The 20,826-nt window shown below is 37.6% G+C and overlaps 2 protein-coding genes across 3 annotated transcripts; one reads left to right on the plus strand and one right to left on the minus strand.

The window, feature by feature from the left end:
* The first annotated feature begins 1,118 nt into the window (after window positions 1-1,118).
* Window positions 1,119-8,335, plus strand: smim11 (small integral membrane protein 11). Of its 2 annotated transcripts, none has more exons than XM_017038857.2 (3): window positions 1,119-1,148; window positions 3,287-3,483; window positions 3,966-8,335. In XM_017038857.2, exons 1-2 carry the CDS (start codon window positions 1,134-1,136, stop codon window positions 3,470-3,472), a joined length of 201 nt encoding a protein of 66 aa, XP_016894346.1. In that variant the 5' UTR covers window positions 1,119-1,133; the 3' UTR covers window positions 3,473-3,483; window positions 3,966-8,335. The 2 variants fall into 2 exon arrangements, with proteins under 2 accessions (XP_016894346.1, XP_008322933.1); XM_008324711.3 differs by having other exon boundaries at window positions 3,970-8,335.
* A 93-nt stretch (window positions 8,336-8,428) lies between these two features.
* On the minus strand, window positions 8,429-19,695 carry LOC103389337 (voltage-dependent L-type calcium channel subunit beta-4-like). The gene is given in 14 exon segments (XM_017038858.2): window positions 8,429-9,228; window positions 9,868-10,053; window positions 10,149-10,244; window positions 12,022-12,173; window positions 12,416-12,525; window positions 12,670-12,728; window positions 13,429-13,509; window positions 14,439-14,458; window positions 15,452-15,487; window positions 15,490-15,527; window positions 16,691-16,818; window positions 16,901-17,023; window positions 17,106-17,276; window positions 18,961-19,695. Coding segments are annotated over 14 exon segments (1,479 nt in total). The 5' UTR covers window positions 19,006-19,695; the 3' UTR covers window positions 8,429-8,994.
* Window positions 19,696-20,826: the final 1,131 nt, after the last annotated feature.

The raw sequence follows: 20,826 nt of genomic DNA on the forward strand, positions 1-20,826 counted from the left end.
AGCAGCAACAGCAGTTTTCCTTGAACAAGCGTCTCAACTTTTTCCATTATTGTTTCACTGCAAAAACAATCGGACTTAATGGAAATTAGTGATCATATTCAGTATGGCTCCCTAGCGAAAGTCAGACTCTTCTCACTCGTTATTTTAATCAGGCGCTCCTTCTCCTACTCAAAAATTCTGAAGGGCCTGCAGTGAGTGCTGCGTTGAAGTGGCATCGGTATAATCGGGAAAAACACATTTCCGACTGGAAACTACTAGTCAACGAGGTCAAAACTTTGGTAGTTGCTGACTCGATGTTACACATAAAAAGGTACCCAAATATGAACATAAAAAGGTCACAACAAGTCCAACTTCTTGTTTCAACACATATCATTTGAAATATCAGATATCAATTAGTTGATAATTCCCATTGTTGGAGCTTAATGGATATATTCAGAAATATATTCCCTGAAGAAGTTTCTAAAGCTATGATGTGTTTCTTTTTGTATCTGTTATCTCCGTTTATTTGTTTTTCTAGGATAATGTTATAATAAACTCAATGAATCACAAACTTAATTAGCATGCAAACCAAATGAAAAAATGGTATGGTAGACATAAATGAGAATGATAAAGAACTGTAAAGGTTGCGGGTACATCTGTGCAGCTGTAAGAAAAGCACATACACTATATTAAAATGAAAATACTACAATACAAAATATATACAACAATAATATGCTAAGTGGCGCTTTGGCCCAGAGGCAATGTCTCTGTCATTGGTGTGGAACCCCAGGGTTCACCTCCTGGGCAAGTTCGAATCCCGGTTAGGGCGGTTGGTATCTTCCAGTGGACTCACCACCCACAGGAAGGTTTGGGGGGTTGGTACGGTGCAGTGTATTTTGGGTGGCGACTGCTACCCCCGCGACCCGGTAACGGATAAGCGGATGAAAATGGATGGATAATATGCTAAATTTAGCCCCTTGTATGTGTCAACATACACTATATATAAACCACATACCAGTGAACGCAGCACCGATGACGTACACAGGAAAGTACACTCTGACTGGCTTTCACTCTAAGCCTCGCCTTCCCAACGCAGCAACTGGAGCCCGGAGCTTTTGCAACGCAGTGGAGTGTGAAGAGTGTCGGAAGCTACAATGATAAATTTTAAGGTAAACCCGCTCAACTATTTTAAAAAACAACATTTTGAATCTACTTAGCTGTTTGATAGAGACATTTGAATAACACTAGGCGGTTTCTCCTTTGTTATTTAAATATCCCTCGGATAACATAAGGTTGGTTACTACAGTAGTACAGATTAGCAGTCGCCCTACCAGGAGTGAAAAAGCCTAGTTCTTATGTCGTTTGAATGTTATTGGTTTCTTTTTTTTACATTTTAGTTTTACATTTTACATTTATATTTCTACTCCCTTTTGTGGAACTTTGTTTACTTCGCTGGCGAAGTACAGCTGTCGATTGTATATTTTTAAATATCCCTACATTCGTTCCTCACGAAAACACCTCCTCCTGTTACTGACACCAAGTTAAAACTTGGATTGTCACAGCTGACGTCCTGGTGGGCGGTGGAAAGGGAGTATCTCTTGCTTTGTACAAATGAATGAACCCTAAAACCGAAAACACATCAATGATGACATGTGGCCTACACTTCTTCGTTAAGGACAGTTGCTAAAAGCCACATAGGTCATTTCTATTGCGGTCCCGAGAGTGCATGTACAGAAGTTAGTGTGTGCCAACCTGGTACGTTACTTTTCTTTCAAGTATTTTTTGAGAATATGAACCACTTATTATAGTAGTGTGTAACACTTAGAGAACCCTGTATCAATATGTATTATTATCAGGAGTGACTTTGCATTCCAGACAGGTACAGACAGGACAGGAGGTAGAAAGCCTGATGTCAAAATACTTTTTTAAATATGCAGCATATTGGAAAATATGTGATGCTTAAAAAAACAAAAAACATTTGCTCGGGCCAAGTTGTTTTGTATACCTTTTTTTTACAATATGGTTGAAATGCCAAAGCAGTTGGCAGTTACATCAAGAGACACTAGACTGTCACGTACCTGCTTCAAATAAGATGTCCTGCATGAAAACTCACCCAGACTGGGTCAATGATCTGTGCATTTGCGTCTGGACCTTTTTTTAAAAATCAGATTTAGTATGCCAAAATGTAGGAATATTTTTAAACAACCATATTTAGAGCTGCAGTGGTTGTCAGGGTTGTGGTCCAAGTATTTGCTACTCTGGAGTCTCTGAGTACCAGCTTTGACAAATAGGTAAATGTTCTAATCAATGTCATAATCTGAGCCCTTCTGACCTCCCCGCTTCTGTGTTGTGACAGAAAAAAGCAGGTGATTATAATAATACCACCCCTACACTGGCCAGCTGAGACCACACCATTCCTAGCTGTGGTATGGTCCGCCATTTGCTTTAGCTAAGAACAGCTGCCAGACCTATCATGTACAACCCAGGAGCTAAGCACAACGGCTAAATGAACACACGCTATGTTATGGAAACACTTGAGGCACGGACAGTTAGTAGGACTGGGCGTTATGGACTAAAAGTCATATCTAGATGATTTTAGCTCAGTGCCCACAATTGATATATATATACAGTATTTCTGCATTTTGCTGTTGGTCATCTGACACATATGATGATTTATTACAATTTCTTTAAAACAAACAGTCAATATATTAAACAACAAAATAATACAAAATATGAACTGGTAAGAGTTCCTTCTTTACAGAAACACTGTAGAACACTGTCTGTGGAAGAAGTTCTTCCCACGTTCTGTTTGAACACCTGAATGTCACTTAAAGCTTGCCTCTCAATTTAAGAGCAGGTCATAACTAAACGTTTTAGGTCCACAGCGCCACCTACTGTGTGTAGTCGCATGATGGGATCATTGACTTTTTTAATGTACAGGTGCAAAGAAACAAGTAATTTCATTCATAAGAACCATGTGAAGTTCCCTTAACCCAGTGCTTCTCAAATAGTGGGGCGGGCCCCCCTGGGAGGGCACACTGCACGCTGGACATAAGTGTACTGCTGCTGTAATGCTTGAATGATAACAAGCCTTCAGTCACTAGGTGGCAGCAACTCATACAGTGGTTTGTACAGATAAAAATATACACGTTATCAGGTTCTCAATAGTATTTCAATTCACTGGGGAAGGGGTGAGGGGGCGTGAAAACATTTCTGTTCCCGGGTCGGGGGCTTGACAGAATAATTCAGAACCACTGCCTTAACCCTATCTGTGAAATGTCTCTGAACATACCTTCTCTGCCCTTAGGCTTTAGACCAAGTTCCTCTTCTCTTCTACATCCTGGCACTGAAGACATTAGTGCTCTGTCTTGGGTTCGCTGGGGTGAAGATCTACCAAAGAAGGAAGGTAGAGAATGATCTGAAGATGGAGCAGGCTGAAAAGAAGAAACTGGCCCAGCAGACACTGATTGACTCCTTGAAAAAAGAAGAGTAGAGAGAACGCAGGTAAGGCAGTAACTAGTCAACAGAGCCGTTAGGGCTGCCAGGATCAAGACTGTGAGCTAGAAATACCACAGTCATCAATTTATTACATGAATGAATCTCTCCTAGTAAAAAAAAGTGTCTGAGTGAGTAAGGTTTATTGTTATAGCGCCTTCCCCAGGCTAAAAACCGCAAAACATGTAAGAATACATAAAACCAAAAAAATATAAAATATAGGCTGCAAAGCTCCAACATAAAATAAATGGATTAAAAGACGAGTGAAATTAAATGGTTTTAGGCTCCCCACCCCCAGGTTTTACCATGGGTCCCAGGGATCACCGACAGATTCTGACCTGCTAAAATCATGAAAAGATACGGCATCAATCCTTAATAATATATATATATATATTTCATATAATGTAATGTGTGTTTTGTGGCTCTAAAAAATGGAGAAGTTACGGATCACAGAGAAGCCTCTCATTAACTGTGTTTTCTCTTCTCTTAAGAAAGCATGGACTGATCAGATAATCCTGCTGAGTTAGTAGACGATGCTGAAGAAGGACATTTCTGTGCTCCAGGAAGTGTTGATGTTTTTACTGCCCTCTGGACATGAACTACGGCTAAAGGAAGAGCAGCTTCATTTATTTTACCATTATTTATCAATAACTCAGCCAGAGGTGTGGCTGTGCTGTAACTATTGTGCCTAATACTGTACATTAAAGATTACACTGTTTACAAAACAATCCTAGACCTCCTGTACATTCAGTCTAACTGACAGAGAGCCTAACCCTACCTGGCACTGTAGAGGGCAGTGGTGTCCTAGTGGTTAAGGAACCTTCCGGTGGGTCTGGGAGGCTTCAGGTTCGAGTCCACCAGCTGCCAAGTTGCCACTGAGGTGCTCTGAACATGGCACCGTCCCCAGCAGAGGTCACGTTTGATGGTGTGCTGTGTAACAATGACAAATAATTCACTCCACTAACTAACTAACTTAACTCTTCTGTTCTGCCCTTTAGCCAGTTTGGTTTAGGCAACTACAGTGGCAACCTCACATATTTACCTGTGCCATGAAAAAAAACAGCAGCGCTCAAGTCTTCTCAGGGTCGGTGTTTCAGACATTACAGTGACATTATGCCAGGAGGCCCAGCTAACTTTTCAGCAGACAACACAGGTCATTTGGTTCCCTAAAAAACATCTTAGAAAATGTAACATTTATCCTTTACAAAGTGTTAAAAACAAAACAAAGGTGAAAGTAGCCAGGGGAAGCTATTGAATTGTTTATTTTGAAAAGGGTTTTGCTATTTGACCTTGTTAAACACAATGACCTTAATTACAGATTTATTTTTAACTTTTGAAAAATAAGAATGCTATTCTATGCATGCACTTTCTCATTAAGTTGCTAAGATTTTTTTTTCTACCACAGGAAATAAACTAAAAAATAAATAAATAAAATAACAAAAAATATCTTCAATGTCCAGATTAAGATGTTTTAAAAAACGGAGGAAGCCACAGCATGAAACGATGTACACAGTCTGCAGTTGCATAGAACAGTACATGGAGTCCCTTATCTTTAAAACAGCATGCTGATTATATTGCACATTACTGGAACTTTGTATAGTACAGTAGACACTGCTGTTGATCCAAGTGTCTACTTTGTGACCCCACTCCAGGAAATATACACAACAGATAACAACTCTTAAATACAGTATGTACAGTTATCATTTTACAAAAATAATTACCAGAAAAAGTTAATTCCTCTAGTACTCATCCATTGAAATAAAAGTTATTTTACTCATTTTGTTTTATCCCACATTTTAATCAAGAAAATCATAATTGGTTTTTGTGGTTATATTGATTGATTTAGTGTAGAAAAACAATCTAACTGAAAGATTTAATTTGTTTTAAAATGGGAAATGTAACAGGTTAGAGTGGGAAGTCTGGGAGAGTGTGTAGGGACCGCTCCTGCAGTTCTCTACGTAGGGATTTGGCAAAGTTTAACACTGGCACATCCCAAGGCGGCATTAGTGGGAGCCATGTTTAACATTTTTGTGTTATTATGTGAGACCTATGCCTGTAAACAGAAGCATTTTGCATTTTTAAGTTAACAAGGCTTTAGGTCAGGGGCACTCAACAGGTGGACCTGGGTCCCGATACAGACCCAAAAGTTCACAATAATAAGTTACGGAAGGACCAGCTGTGTAACTGAAGCAGGTTTGTTAATTAACATCATCAATTATTCCACAAGTTATGACCCAAGGACATCCCACACATTGATCACTTTCTACTGAAATTGTGATTTTGGCTCCTGTGAAAAAAGCTATGTATATATAGATCGATATATATATAGGATTTATATATGGATGTTCGCCACCGCCATCCTCCCCAGGAGAAAACTGAGAGAGCAAAATATTGAGAGTCCCTTCCCCAGGTGAAATGTTTTGTTGGGATTCCCCAAAGTTCCATCTACACTCTGTGTACAGTGTGATATACATTGTGGGATTTGCCCTTTTTTTTTAAACTTTTGCTTTTGAAGTGGTACGATTATCGATGCTTTGCCAGCAGTAGGAGCTTACATTGATCTGCTGAGATTCTTGATTCAGCTTGGTCCTTATTGTTTAAATTTAAAAAGAAACTCATTCTTTAACCGCCTGGTTTACATGATACCTAAAATAGTTTGTCTGTCGGATATGTTTTACTTTCCCTGTTGTACTGATTTATTTTTCAAAAGATTCCAGATTTAGTCTGATGTTTGATTAAATTGAGCTGCTTATTAAAGTGACAAAGTATTTTGGAGCGATGATCACCTGTTGTGTTGCTCCCAGACTTTTGTTAGGCATGTAAGTGTCGTTTTATCTACAATAATATTATCTACTGCTACAAAAAGTAAAAATAATAAAGGGAAATATTTAAATGTAAATAATGTTCAGTAAATGTTTATAATGCACCACAGCTGTGAAAGTGACTAACACTTTCTCTGAAAAAAAAAACCCCAAAACAAACATCTGTTGGTGTCTTTGCTTAACAGCAACAAAACAAATGTGAAGGAAACATTACTCTAAACACTTGTACATTTGATCGTTAAAACACCATACACATAAAATACCTCAACATGTTAAAACTCTATGTTTTTTTATCTAACTTTCAATGGGGTTTTTTTTCATCGTTTTTAAAAATGAACGTCATGTTTTTTGTAGATTGTGTATGGAGTGACCCCAGTTATCTGAAAGCAACACAGATAAATTAAATATCCCCATATTTAGTATCATTATTTCATATTAACATTAAGCCTGGCTCTCTGTTTCCACATGAAGAAATCATTTCAGTGATTTGGCCTTTGTTTCAGTCATGCATTCTACTCACACATTTCTGAATGATTGCTCAAGCATTGACTAGTGTTGGCTCCTGAGGCAGAGCAGTAATGGAGAAAATGGAAGTTTTACTAGATGACTGCTAACTACGGTTGAAAATGTGAGTTTTCGAGGTTTGTCCCACCATCATTGGCCACATTAATGTTTCATTTAATTTGATAGTGTACTGCTGTCACAGTAAAGTACAAACTGGTCTAGGTCTCGGCTTAATTGTGTGATTTTTTTTAAAATTTGTTTCACCCGTTTGAGTTGTGCCGCAGCAGTTGTCAAGCGCAACTCGACTCATGTTATGGGTTTTTTTTTCTTTTGAAGAGGTGAACTATTTGTTGTTTTTTTAAAATATTTTATAAAGCGAGGTGCATCCATAGGGAGTACATGTATCACCATCAACCTTAAGAGAATAGTAAAGAAAATCCTGCATCCGTATCAGTATCAGTGGATACTTCAGGTTCAGAAATCAAACTCAGAATCATGGTATTGAGCCATCACTTATACTTATAAACCTTTGCACATAAAATGCTCTGCAGTCAAAGCAGCATGCCACCTACACAGAAGGAAAATAACCAATTCCACCATGTCTAGTTTTCATCTTAAACTGCAAATCCAATCACGTTGCTCACGATCATTTATATATTTTCTTCTTGCATTGTCTTGTCTCACATTTCACCTCCATCTTTAAACTGTTTAACTTAAACAGATCAATCTTTTTTTATATATATATTTGTACTATATACACTGACAAATGTATTAAAACATGTAATGGTTCTTGGTGAAGATCTATAACTTCTGACTAAGTGGTAGAACACTCCAGCTGTAACGTCTGTGGGCCTACTCTCTGACTGGACAGATAGATGACCGATAGATAGATAGATAGATAGATAGATAGGTCTGAAGGCGACAGTTCTGAATGTGGAGTTCACCTGAACCATAAATGCCATTCATACCTTGGCAAAAGCCAAACTGACATCCTGAAACAGGATTAACTCTGAACTTGCACTCTTTGAGTGTCTTCCCAAAGTGAAACAATCAAACTTTTGTGATTGTTGCAGACAAAAAGTATGAATCTGAGGGTTGTTTCCTAAAATGATTTGTTACAATAAAGTGTCAACTTAAAGTGCAGAAAACTTATACATCTTTTATCATAGTTTTAATGCTTCTTCTTGTGAGTAGTTTTAATGAATAAAGTGCATATGAAGGATGAGCTGACTAAGCTAGTCCTATTTACATTTCATTTTGCATTTTCAAACTATAAACTAGTCTCTCTCTCTCTCTTTTTCTCTCTCACACACATATACACATGCTTCCTTTCAAAAAGTTATGAACTCACATGCGGCATAGTGAGGACTTGCAATCTAAGTTATTAAAAAAATTAAACAAAACCTTGCAATAGTTTGGGATGCTACAGTCTCTGTGACAGTTATTTGTCGTTACACTTGCATTTGGTTTTCTGATCAGGTGTGTTAAGGAGAGGCTAAATGCTTGAAGCAAAGATTTCCCTCGGTGTTCAATGATGACATTGCACATGGTGCAAAACCTTTTTTTTTTTTCATGGAGAACTGAATTGCACAGTCTGGGACTGTAATTTTGCTCAGTAAATACGGGCCTCTTTAAACATCCATTGTCAGAACATGACTAGTGAGTGAAGCAACACAAAGTAAATTACTCAGCAGTGAAACAGGAAGTGACATATTGAGGGTGAGCGCCTAGAATTCATTAGTTAGTTAGTTAGTTAGTTAGCGGTATCGCCTGAACAGATCCTGGATGGACTGAACAATAATACACAGAGCTCGCGTCTCTTAGAGTAATACTCAACAGTAAAATGGATTTAAAAATTTAGTTTAAATAAAAATTAAGGAATATGTTTTTCACTACCCAGATACAGTCTCTAGGCTCCGCCTGTACCTGCCAACCCAGGGCTTCCTGAGTCCTGTGAATTTTTAATTCATGTAATCGACTTAGTTAATTTGAAGGGGTTTCTTTACAGCTCCTGCAGTGATAAAAGTTTGACATCAAAAGATAATTAAAGTCAGTTAATAAATTCAACTAATTCCAACCAAACAAGTACAATTTTGGGACTGTTGTTGCTCTACTGCAGCCATTGTTTGGAACAGAATGTGGGCCGCAGTGGTGAAAGAGTCCAGCACTAATTTCCTCTGGATTAGTGCTGGACTCAAAGTCGATGACAAGAGTTGTTGCGATGTGGTTTGTATGAATCCTGGTAGGGGTCCTGGTATTCCTGGTAACGGTCCTGCTGCTCGTGACTATGATGTGAGCTCGATGACATGCGGTTGATTCCCTTGTGTGTCTGCTCATTGTGATAGTTTTCGGCTGCAGTCATCAAGTTGCGTCGCACATTTGGGTTTGAATGATCTCCCATGTGGTTACTCTGGCCCATCCTTTGGCTCTGAAAATCACGCCATCATCAACAGACTTAGAAAAGGAGTCGACAACACCAGAGAGACACGCTTAATATCAGTTCAGTATGTGACTGATGTTGAATTCAATTGAATTCAAAACCAATAATGAATACTGCACACTGTTTAAGCACCCTTCTTTGAAAGAACCAAAGACAATGGTGTGCTACCCAGAGGAATTCAAGTATAATAACAATAATAACTCAAGGTCAGCCATTTTGGCATTCAAAGCGTGACAACTACTGAGTATCAGTTCATGTGTGCCATTTCGTTCCTTTTTACTGTGACAGGTGGCAAAGAACATTTGCAAATTGTGATAGAATGAAGGTAATGTTCCTTTCTTGTTCGTTCTTTGTCAGATAAATCAATTTTAAGTCCTGCAGGAAAGATGCAAAAAACAATATGTATAAAGAACAACTTAAGAACAAAATCCTTCTGACTTTGATTTTTAAGGCTGCTAGAAGGACATCAGAGTTTTGAAGCCAACTGTGCTGTGAATTGTTGTCAACAATGTCAAATTACACTACAGTACACACTGCACCGTTGAAGCAGTTGAGTCTAAAAGGCTGTTGAGATAAAATAAAAAATAAAAAACTTAATCAAAATTTGTTCTTGGTCCTGATTTTTACCTGCAGTCCAGAAATGCTGGTAGGGTACGAGGTGAGAGTGGTGGGTCCAAGGCTGTGTCCTAGCAGGGGGTTTAGAGGCGTAACCATCAAAGTATGTGTTGCCTTCCAATAGGCCTCCAAGTATTCAGCGAGATGTTCGCAGGCGTCCTCCAACTGGTTCTCATCCAGGATGATGTCAAACATTTCCTGTGAGCACAAGACAGTGGGGAAATGATGAAAAGGCAGCAACAACTGGGTAGGAAAAATTTAGGAAAAATTTGTGCACCAGGTCAACAACACACCTGAGGACACTGGGCTAATTTGTCTGCCGCAACCAGCTGTACATTCAGATGTTTGCTTTGGGACTTTCCTCTGGACTTGACTAGCCTCTGTAAAACCTGGAAGTTAGGATAAAAAAATAATTAAAACTTAATTACTGCAGTTTTCTGGGCTCCATATTCATCACATAACAAGGATAAATATGTGTTGATATGTGATATTTCAATTGCGTACAACATGTTTTAAAATAGATAAAGTATATATATAAATAATAAAATACAACAAAAAGTTGTAACTGAAGCACTGTCACAGTGTTTCAACCAACAAATTCAGACAGCAGAACTTGAATGGATTGTTTGGTTTCTCAACAGCACAGCAAAACAACTTCACTGTGGTCTTTTACAGATTGACTGAGGAAAGTGTTTCTGTCCATGTCTGTTTGGAGTGGGAATGAGGCGGAGCTGCAGTTTAACTAAGAACTATTTAGAAAGAAAAACAAAATGTACTAAATAATAAAAATAATAATAAAATAATAAAAATACAGCAAAATGGTAAGGGCATAAAAATGGAACAATCATAAGTGCGGTATTATAAGCTACAATTAAAAGAAAAATAATATGCCGGAACTATAGTTAAGCGCAGCTCTAACGGAACAAAAACAAAGTTACACAAGACCCGAGCGTTGCCGCCTGTGTTGCTTTGTTTTCGGTCCCTGGAAGTTTCAGAAGAGAGGCGTGGCCATGTGGGGCGGAATGGCAGAAGAGGAATTATTCCCTCGAACAAGTGCATTAATTCAGACGTGTGGAATTATTTTGGCTGCAGAAAAAAATGACCAGGGTGTTTGACAGCATTTAAAGCGTGCAAAAAAAAAAAAATGCGATGAATGGAAGAGATATATTCAACATGTTTCATCACCTGCGGGGCAACCACCAGATTTACCCACCAAAATAAAAGGTAAATACACAATAACTAGATTAAGTCACGGTAATGTTGGTTGGACATTAATTGTTAGCGTGTCATTAGCAATTAATTGTACGAGTTACGCGGCATTCACCTAACACCGTACTTTGTTACATTGTACTGTTGTAAACATAGCGTGAGGCTAAGTAGTCTGTTGTCGAAGTCCTCAGTCAGTGAACATTTAGCATTAGCTCCTTTAGCTTTCTCCCATCAGTGAGTAAACGTTGGACCTGTGCTTCCTGCACTATCACTCATTATAGATACGTTTTACTGTATATGTAGCCACACAATTAGACTAACAATAAACGATTAAAATAAACGGAGATATCTGGTTTCTATCACAGTTAATGACTTCATAATTTAAACAATTCCCCGGGGGATTAAAGATTGGTACTATATAGATATATAATTAAATATAGAAATACAAATATTGTGTCCTATAATTACTAAGGCAATTATATTTTGTGCAATTGAATTTTCCAGTAGCCCTTCATATATGTTTTCTCTGAGAGAAATACATGGTACATATGAACCATTCTTTTGTATTATTGTTTACAGGGAAGTGGTGATTTTTAAAAATTACAATGGGATTATTGTCATTTTTCTTCTTCAAATTTCTCTATTTTACTTTTTTAGTTAATTGCCTATGTTACCATACATTTTGTTATGTTAGCATCAAAAGATAGAAATGAAGGAAACTAGAAGGAGTGTTCATGTCATTTCATACATGTATAGTCTTGTAAATGGTGATAATCATAATATCATGATAAACTCTCTGACAATAATAGTACCAACACAATCTATAATCATGTATCTATAATCTCTAAAATAGTTGTGACAGATAAATGAATTTAATTCATTAGTCCACACTGCAACCATGAGTAGTAACGAAGGTCTAAAGGCCAATTTTCTAGTTTATGGCAATGCTCAGCGTACCTTTGGTGAAGACACCTTTACATGGACAATAATGGGGGCCAGTGAGGTCTTCACAAGTTGGGCTGGATGGTTGATGGTGTCAGCGTCCAGCACCACTAACTGCAGTGAGCGGGCCAACTCGAAGATCCTCTCAATCTCGCTTTGCACCTCAGCTAATTAGGTCACATAAAACAAGACCAAACACATTGGTTAAGACAATCTATATATCATTTTAATTGCATTAAAGGGACACAGAGATGAAAAATAACTTGTATTTGAATGCATTTGTATGATAATTCTTAATTGCATTCATATGTAAAACAGGGAAAAGCATGCAGACTGACATGTTGTTGACAATGTTCGGTTAGGGTATTTCTGTGTATGGATGTGTTTGTACTGTGGTACATTTACTTACCTAAGCTGGAGCGAGTGTTGGATCTTTCAATGATGGCTCTTTTACTAGGGTTGTTGAGAACAGACCTCTTGGCTAATGATATATCTGCTGTGACATGTGTGATTGATATCCTATTGGGAAAAAGATTTTAATTAGCTAAATCTACATTTGAAATCATAAATAATAATGTTTTTACCACTCAGCACAGGCATTATTTTTGCACACTAAAATTGTTTCGTTCATTAATAGACATTACAGAGAACAAACCGTCCTACCTGCCGTCAAATCTGTGTTTGAGGAAGTCAAACAGCGCTTTCTGCATCATGTCCGTCACCTGCAGGGAGATAAATGTTTTATTTATCTTTTCTTGATGGTAAATAATTTCATATAAATATACAGAAAAATGTATGACTATCCTTAGCAGTAGCAGTAGCAGTAGGGATTGGCAACCAATAACAAAGTACTTTGCCTGAATCTGGCCAATATCAGACACATAATGAACTTTTATCTGGTTCAGTAATAGTACATGACAACCACAAGTTAAAAAAAAGCTATCGATGTCAATCCAAAAGGACTAATTTATTGTAACTTTGTTGTTGTTTTAAACTTTTCATTAACACAGGATGCCTTATTCGGCTACATGTACAAACCATTGCTGTGTTACTGTCGCTTCTACATAACAAAAATCAATTTTACATGTGCATCACAACAGAGTAGATGACAGTAAGATTGACTACTTAATAAATCCTAATATTAAGTTTATGTAAGGTCTGGAGAGAATACAAATCCAACTTATTTTCCTTCACCATTGAAATCTGTTTTGTGACCTGTTTATATATATATATATACATATATATATAAATTACAATACTACAATAACTTGTAGTACTTCTTGTTAGCATTAAGATGAGTATAACGGGGTATGCCATGTTCATAATTTAATGTCTAATTTGCATAAGATAAAATAAATGTTTCAGAATGTTTAGTATTACACACATTTCACATGACTAAAGAGATTTGGAACAGCAGCTTACCTCATAACCCTTGAGCGACGGTCCAACCAGAATAACAGGCCTCATAGAGGGGACCACATCATACGGGGGAATATGCTCAGTCTGTCCACACATTCAACAACATATTAAATATGTTTAAATAATTCTAAATAAGAAGAGTAAAATGAACCAATCATTAATTTAAAAAAGGATAACATTTTATAGGGGCGTTATGCAAAAGGTGGTGGATAAACGTTATTTTTATTTAGGCATCTAGGGCGTTATGCAAAAGGTGGTGGATAAATGTTATTTTTATTAAGGCATCTAGGAAATGTTGTAAAAACAAAATAAAACTGTTGTAAATTTATAAAAAATCTTTCTAGTTTCAAATTACAAATTTGGAGGAAAATAGAAATTGTCACTGCATATCAGAGTTTTTACACGATAATACTTATTTTGTAAATAGGGAAATACTTCCAACAGAAAATTACGGACATTTTGTGAGTTGTACAAAAACACAAATCAATCACATCAACACCAACAAATGTGTACATGCACATATAGAGGTAAAAACACACAGCACACACAGGTGACAGCAGCAGAGATAACAACTCTGATTAAAGTGTAATGAAATGCAATAAAAATGTAAGTAAAATATGAAATAATCCAGGGGAAACAGGAGAAATGAGGAATGGGATGTGAAGAAAACTAACAGCCAAGGACTACTCATTATTAAAGTCAAGATCCCGTCCTCCCTTATGGGTTTAGGTAGAAGATGAGCAAAGCTGTGGTTGTTAGCTCCTACTGTACATCACCACTGCAATGTGCAGTGGTGATGTAAAAATGGACTCTCAAAACTGCCACTAGTGGCATGTAAAAGTGTACGTCAGCGTAATTAGGATTAGGATGACACAAATACTTCACTTAGTTCTAGTGTTATTTGCTGGATAACAGTATGAGCTTCCCAGAAAAAGTTACACATTTCTGTACTATTTTCTAACACAGACAGCAGCACAAACAATACATAAACATTTTGCTATTAACCAACTTACCAGTTTCTGTTTCTGTTTTCCTGTAAAAGTGGGAAGACACAGTCATTTGTTTTGTCTAGAGCAGAGGTGTCAAACTCAAATTCACAGTGGGCCAAAATAAAAAACTGGGACGAAGTCAAGGACCAAACTTGATGACAAATGTGCATGTTTTCCAGATCTGTAATGTAGGATTTTTTCATATGGAAACTAACTTTAATTTTGCATAAACATTAAAACTGGAACAACCAAAGCTTAATATTATAAACACATGAGAAACTAAATTTGAAATAAAACACATCAGTAGTATTTGTTTCTCATTATATCTCTTTATCTGTAGCCTTTCCAGTTCTTTTTTAATGTAAATCTTTTTTTCACAGGCCAACAACATAAAAAACCCCTAAATGTATGCGCTATAATATACATAGCACATAGACCACTAATTTTAAATGAAATTCCGTTGTACCCCCGTTATGTAGTGACAATAAAGACTATTCTATTCTATTCTATTCTTCTATACTACAGATCCTGCCAGTATACAGGGGGCTATATACTGTCGGGCCAAATCTAGTACACATTTGATATGATCTTGCGGGCCAATTATAATTACACTTTGGGCCAGATTTGGCCCCCGGGCCTGAGTTTGACACGAGCCTTATCAGATTCACATACAACTATTAATCACAGTTATGAGGAAGTTAATCTAAGCAGAAATAAGCAGCAAATATTGAACGCTGAACATTTAATTATTTAAATGCAAACTTTTATCCTATTGTTATATTATATAACATTTTAATGTTATAGGTCACATATTTGCAGTTCTGAAGTGGAGCTCATAGTCTTGAGGATGAGTTCACAGTGCCTGCAGTCCTCAACTGGAGGATGAGGAGGATGATGGGACAATATACCGACATGTCTATACAGTGAGCTAATGCTAAATACAGACACAGAGTAGCGTTTTCATTGGCTCTATGCTACTGCAGTTTAGAAAGTGACTCAAGCCTAAACAAGCCGTTCCCCTTGTACCATGTTCCTACCTGATGGGGACATGAGAGGGTGGATAGAGGTTGAACCTCATCCTCTACAGTGGAAGAGGAATTCCCTTCAGACTTACTGAAAAAGACAAAAGAGGAAAAAGAGAAAACACACGGTGCTATTAATGAGGCACAAAGACGTTCTTCATCTTCAGAGGAAAAGTGTACAAAGAACACAAAACAAGAAGGAGCTCCTGTGTGTCCATATGGTATCCCCATCTGTCCCTCCAACTGCACCCCTCCAAACACCTCACTGTTGTCAAACATGTCCTGGACCACCCTCACATACACCTCCATTCCTGACCTTCTTACATACTGCCACAGTTCCACCACTTCCATCTTCAAAGCAAAAATTGTACTCACCTTTTTGGACATTAAATCCAATTTCTGCCCAATAATCTGAACCCCTCTCCAAAGCCTTGCTCCAATCACTCTTTTTCAATATCATTATCTGACAGCTTTCCACCACAGCAGTTTTCTTTTTAATAAACTGTATCAGTATACCCTGACACTCAAAATTATATTAAACAACCTGGGCAAAAAGTCTATTGCTTCTCATTGAAGTGTCTTCATAATATTCTAGTACAGTGGAACCCCTAGATACGCGCTCCCCAAGTTTACCCAGTTACAAGTTAGCAACCATTGCATTTTCTATTGCATTTTCCTCGTTACGAGCTACTTACGAGTGCTAAACCGAGGACTGGCATCCATTCAGTTGTACGGCATGAAGAAGCCACTCTGATGCCAAAAGGCTGCGGAGCTTAGTGTTTAATAAAATAAAATAAAAATATATATAATCCTTATCCTATGCTTAGTGGCCCCGACACTCTGTCGTGCTGTCTCGCTCACTGTCCCTCGCTTGGTCATGGAACGAATTGATTGGTTTGTAGTTATTTTTAATGGGGAAAATGCAATCGAGATATTTCGGGGTTACGTTGTAGCTGTAGTCCTGCTTTATTTTCTTATCTTTCATTATCTGAAGTTTGATAATGTTGTTTATTGTACATGACTTAAATAAGGGTACAAAAGTTTTTTTAGGAAACTCAGGCAAGATTGTCTCTTTAATGCAAATCTGAATTCATTAAAATAATAATAAAGACAATAGACAATATGCTTAATTGAGGTGTTAGTAACTCAACTACTATGCAGATTTTTCACTGTTTTTATAACCTGATCTGCATACTCAAAAAGCGTGTATTTATATCTTCTTTTGTCCATTCCATTTTTGCTGATATTACTTACCCTTGTACTCGTCCTCTCTTCTGCTCCTGCTGGAGTCGGATGTTCTCAAGCTTCAGAGGGCTGGGGATGAAGCCAATCTCACAGCCCTCTTTCACTAGTCGGCCTATCCACCAGTCATTGTTGAACTTCTGCACACAATTACATACAAAAGTACAAAAGTTAAATAAAAAAAAAGAAAATCATTGACTAATTGTAACTTATTTTAAATACCTCTTTTATGTGCAGGAAATCTTTGGCATCAAAAGAGATGGCAGTGGCAGGGACTGGAACATCCTCATCCAGGGCACCACAGTAGCTGACATTGGTCCTGACAGCAAATGCCACTGGTTTGGTCTAAAAGAATCAAACATCTGTACTATGTATATTTTCAGAGGAGCACATGTAGCTAATTTCAAAGTTCTACATATTTCTGTACCTTGGCTTTCTCTAGTTGAATGGAGGCCTGCTGCTCCCTCTCCTGGCGACTCTGTCCTGGTCCTTGGCTTTGGTTTGGGCTTTGGCTCTGAACCTGAGCCGGGAGTTCTCGCTCCTCCTCCAAAGAGACATCTGAGTCAGATGGTCGGCTAGTATATGAATCGGCGGAACCCTGCATTTAAAAAGTAAATTCAAAGATACCCTTAGTCAGGTTAGCAGATAGCCTACTTTACATTACTTTACAGTGGTCGATGTTAGCAAATAGCTCATATTTTGGATAAAACTTTTGGGGAAGATTTTTTGCCACTGAAATTTTTTTCTAGACTTCTTCATGTTCAAAGACAATTTATTTAGCTTAAACCATTTCATACAATCCATTAGACCAACATTTGTTTCTCTTCTCAATCAATTAGAATTTCTGTGGGAGAATGCCAGAGTTAGAATATTTGAGACAGTTGATAAATCATTGACATTGATGAGGAATAGCAAAGGCCCCAGGATAGGCCCTTGTGTAACTCCACAGAGTAGTCTGGCTTTGTTGGAATAGCAATTATCAATGCAAACAAATTGATGCCTATTGAAGAGATAACATGTTAACCATTGTATGTTATGTCTAAGAAGGTACTACAGGTACATTTCTGATACGCCGGTGCAAAGGTAACTTTATCAATAAGCTGAAGTAGAGCCACATAAGTGGAATGATTTTCCTTTAAGCCATACTGATGTTCCTTGGATCACACTAGTTGTTATCAGTCATAAAACATACACCTCTTCCATTGGTTGCTCAGTTGTCAATAGGCGTGACCAAAGTGAAAACAACATTCCATAAAAGGGTCAGGTTGTGGATATCTATTGTTTTATCACACTGGCTATATAACCTATACTTTATTGTTTTATCACACTGGCTATATAACATATACTTAAATATTATATAAAAAAACCATTTTTTAAATTTTTTAAATTTTAATTATAAAACATATTCCCTATTCCCTACTGCCTGTCTTTCAAAGAAAACAGTTCAAATTTTCATGTTTTGGTTTGCAATCTTTGGACACTTTGTTTTATTTGTCACTGTCTGCATTTATGATCCAATGACACCCTACAAACTCAATCAGGAGCTGTTGTTTACTTGGTTTAAGAGATTTACAAAGTGTAAGGTGAATCACTGAGGCAAACGCTGCAACGAAAGAAACAAAAAGCTAGCATATGCAGAATCAGGATGAAAAGACCAATACAACTGCCAAATAACGTATAGTTTCGCTTTTTCAATCCGGTCCTGACTGTATTGCCCTAATGACGAAGTCTGACCATTCTTTAACACCTTTGATCAGTTGAAGAAAAGGAAGGCATTTTTTTCTACATTGCGTCAGTGGAGATTTACTAGTACAACCCAGAAAGCAATATTCAGCCATATCAATGGCTACTAAGTGTAACAGCTGGGCCTGGGAAGGTTAAATAAGAGGTTATGGTTTTTAAAATGGTCTGAAACTGAAACCAATGAGCAATAGCTAATGAAGGAGTTTTGCAAAAACTGAATAATGTACAAAAAACACAGTAAATTCAATCAGGATTACACAGTTTCCTGACAGTAGACTACAGCCATGTACACATATACAAAAAGAGACAGAAATATAAGCATGAGAGTCAGACCGCAGAAGCCCCAAGCCCCATACACACACTCACCCAACCCCCTTTCATCTGAGCACAGCCTACCATCACGCCTCAGTGTGCTGTTAGACAACCCATTAAAAGGCCTCATTTGTGAGCCTGTGTGCACACCTACTCCCATCCATAAATACAAAGGGCTATTACAGAACAAAAACAGATTAGCAAAATCCACACATCCGGACACTCACCGGCTCCGAGTCTTCAAATCCATGCAGGTACAAATTGTCATACATGGAGGTTTAATATTCCAACAAGAGCCTCAAGAAAAATGTAAGGGGGGGATTAAAGAGTGAAGGGAGAGAAGAAGGGAGAGGGCACCACGCAGGAGAGAGAAGAATCGCTGATGAGAGTGAAGACAATCCTTTTGCTCTTTTGGAAGAAGGTACTAAATATAATAAATTAAAAAAACAAAAAGGCTCTTCCCTCCCATTTATTCACGTCTGCTCCTCCAGAGGCCCATCTATCAAAGGATGCTGCTTTTCCTCCGTCCTACACTGCTGCTGACTGGTTCACATTATAGAATGCTGAGCATTTGCTTCAAGGTAGCTCAGTCCTAGTATTTGCATGCACATGCACACACATACGGATACACACACACACACCCCCACACAGAAAAATACACAGTAAAAGAGGCAGCAGCTGCTGCAGCAAAGCAGTAGATCCTTCCTTAATTTCCGAGCCTGATGACAGAACCAATGTAGAAGCAGCTGATTGGCTATGTGGCTGTCCGTTCACCTCAGAAGAGCAGTCTCACTGATATTTTTAAAGTGAGAGACAGGAAGGATGTGTGGAAGAGGAAATAAGAGCTTCATCTTCCATTCCCCTATCATTTTTAATATCCATTATTATTATCTAATATTATTATCTAACTTTATTTTTTTATCTAACCCTATCCATTATATATTTTTGGAAACCTTTCCTCACTGGACCACTACTTAGAATAAGAGTATTTCTTAGGTAAACACTGCTGTCTTTTATATTCCGAGATAAGTTAACAATTTTTTTTTTTAACATTTCCTGTATAAAAACCAAAAATATACCAAACATTATGTACTGACAACATAAGAAGAGTAAATGTCTGGACAACAGCACTTTGTTTTATGTTACAGTTCACATATTCACTTCTGTACATTGTTTCTCCAAAAGCAATTGTTTGTTGGTCAACTCTTTTTACTGTATATAATTTAAGTATTTATTTATTACAAATGTTTTTTCTTTCATGTAAGAAGACTATGCAAACATTATTTGATCTTTATGGTAGTTTAGATAAAGCAGAGACAGCATCTTTCTGCATCATTTTCAGAAAAATAACATTGTTCATTTTGTGTCGTTGTTTAACTATTTTGTTTTTTTTTTTTAGTGCTAGGCATTTTAACGTGGTATTTATTCATTTCTTCATTAATGCCATCATTAACTGCTGACAGGATATATATATATATATATATATATATATATAGTCCTAATTGTTCACTGAAACACTAAAGCTATGTTAAGCCACATTCCTTGTATGTGCTTAAAGCTGATCCTGATTCTGATTTTTGTTGACCTGAGAAAACATATTGTGACTCTGCTTTGTCTTTACCTGTCTGAGGATGAAACTAGTGGAGGTGGTGCTGCCATCTGATCTTTTGAGGCGGCTCCTCCTTGAGTAGGTCCCTCGGTTGACCTGCAGGAGACACAACACGTTGAACAGGAAAATGCACAAAACTGTTTTCGATGAGGTAAACAAAGGGGTTTCCTCTGTTTTCATAAGCAGAAATATTGTTTATGCAAAACTATATTTACTTAGTAACATTTTTCCAGCAGCAGCTTGGTTCGCATTGCCACCAGTAAGTCAGACCAGTTCCCGGTGCATGTTGGACTACGGCAGGACTGTCCTTTATCAGCGGGTTCTGTTCATTACTTTTATGGATAGAATTTCTAGGTGCAGCCAGGGGCCGGTGGTGGGTTCAGGAGCCACAGGATTTCATCTCTGCTTTCAGCACCTCTAAGTCTGAGGCCAAAGTTCTCAACCAGAAAAGGTGGCTTGCACCCTCCACGTCGGGTGCATCCTC

Source organism: Cynoglossus semilaevis, chromosome 14 (genome assembly GCF_000523025.1).
Source record: "Cynoglossus semilaevis isolate Cse_v1.0 chromosome 14, Cse_v1.0, whole genome shotgun sequence".
Taxonomy (NCBI): Eukaryota; Metazoa; Chordata; class Actinopteri; order Pleuronectiformes; family Cynoglossidae; genus Cynoglossus; species Cynoglossus semilaevis.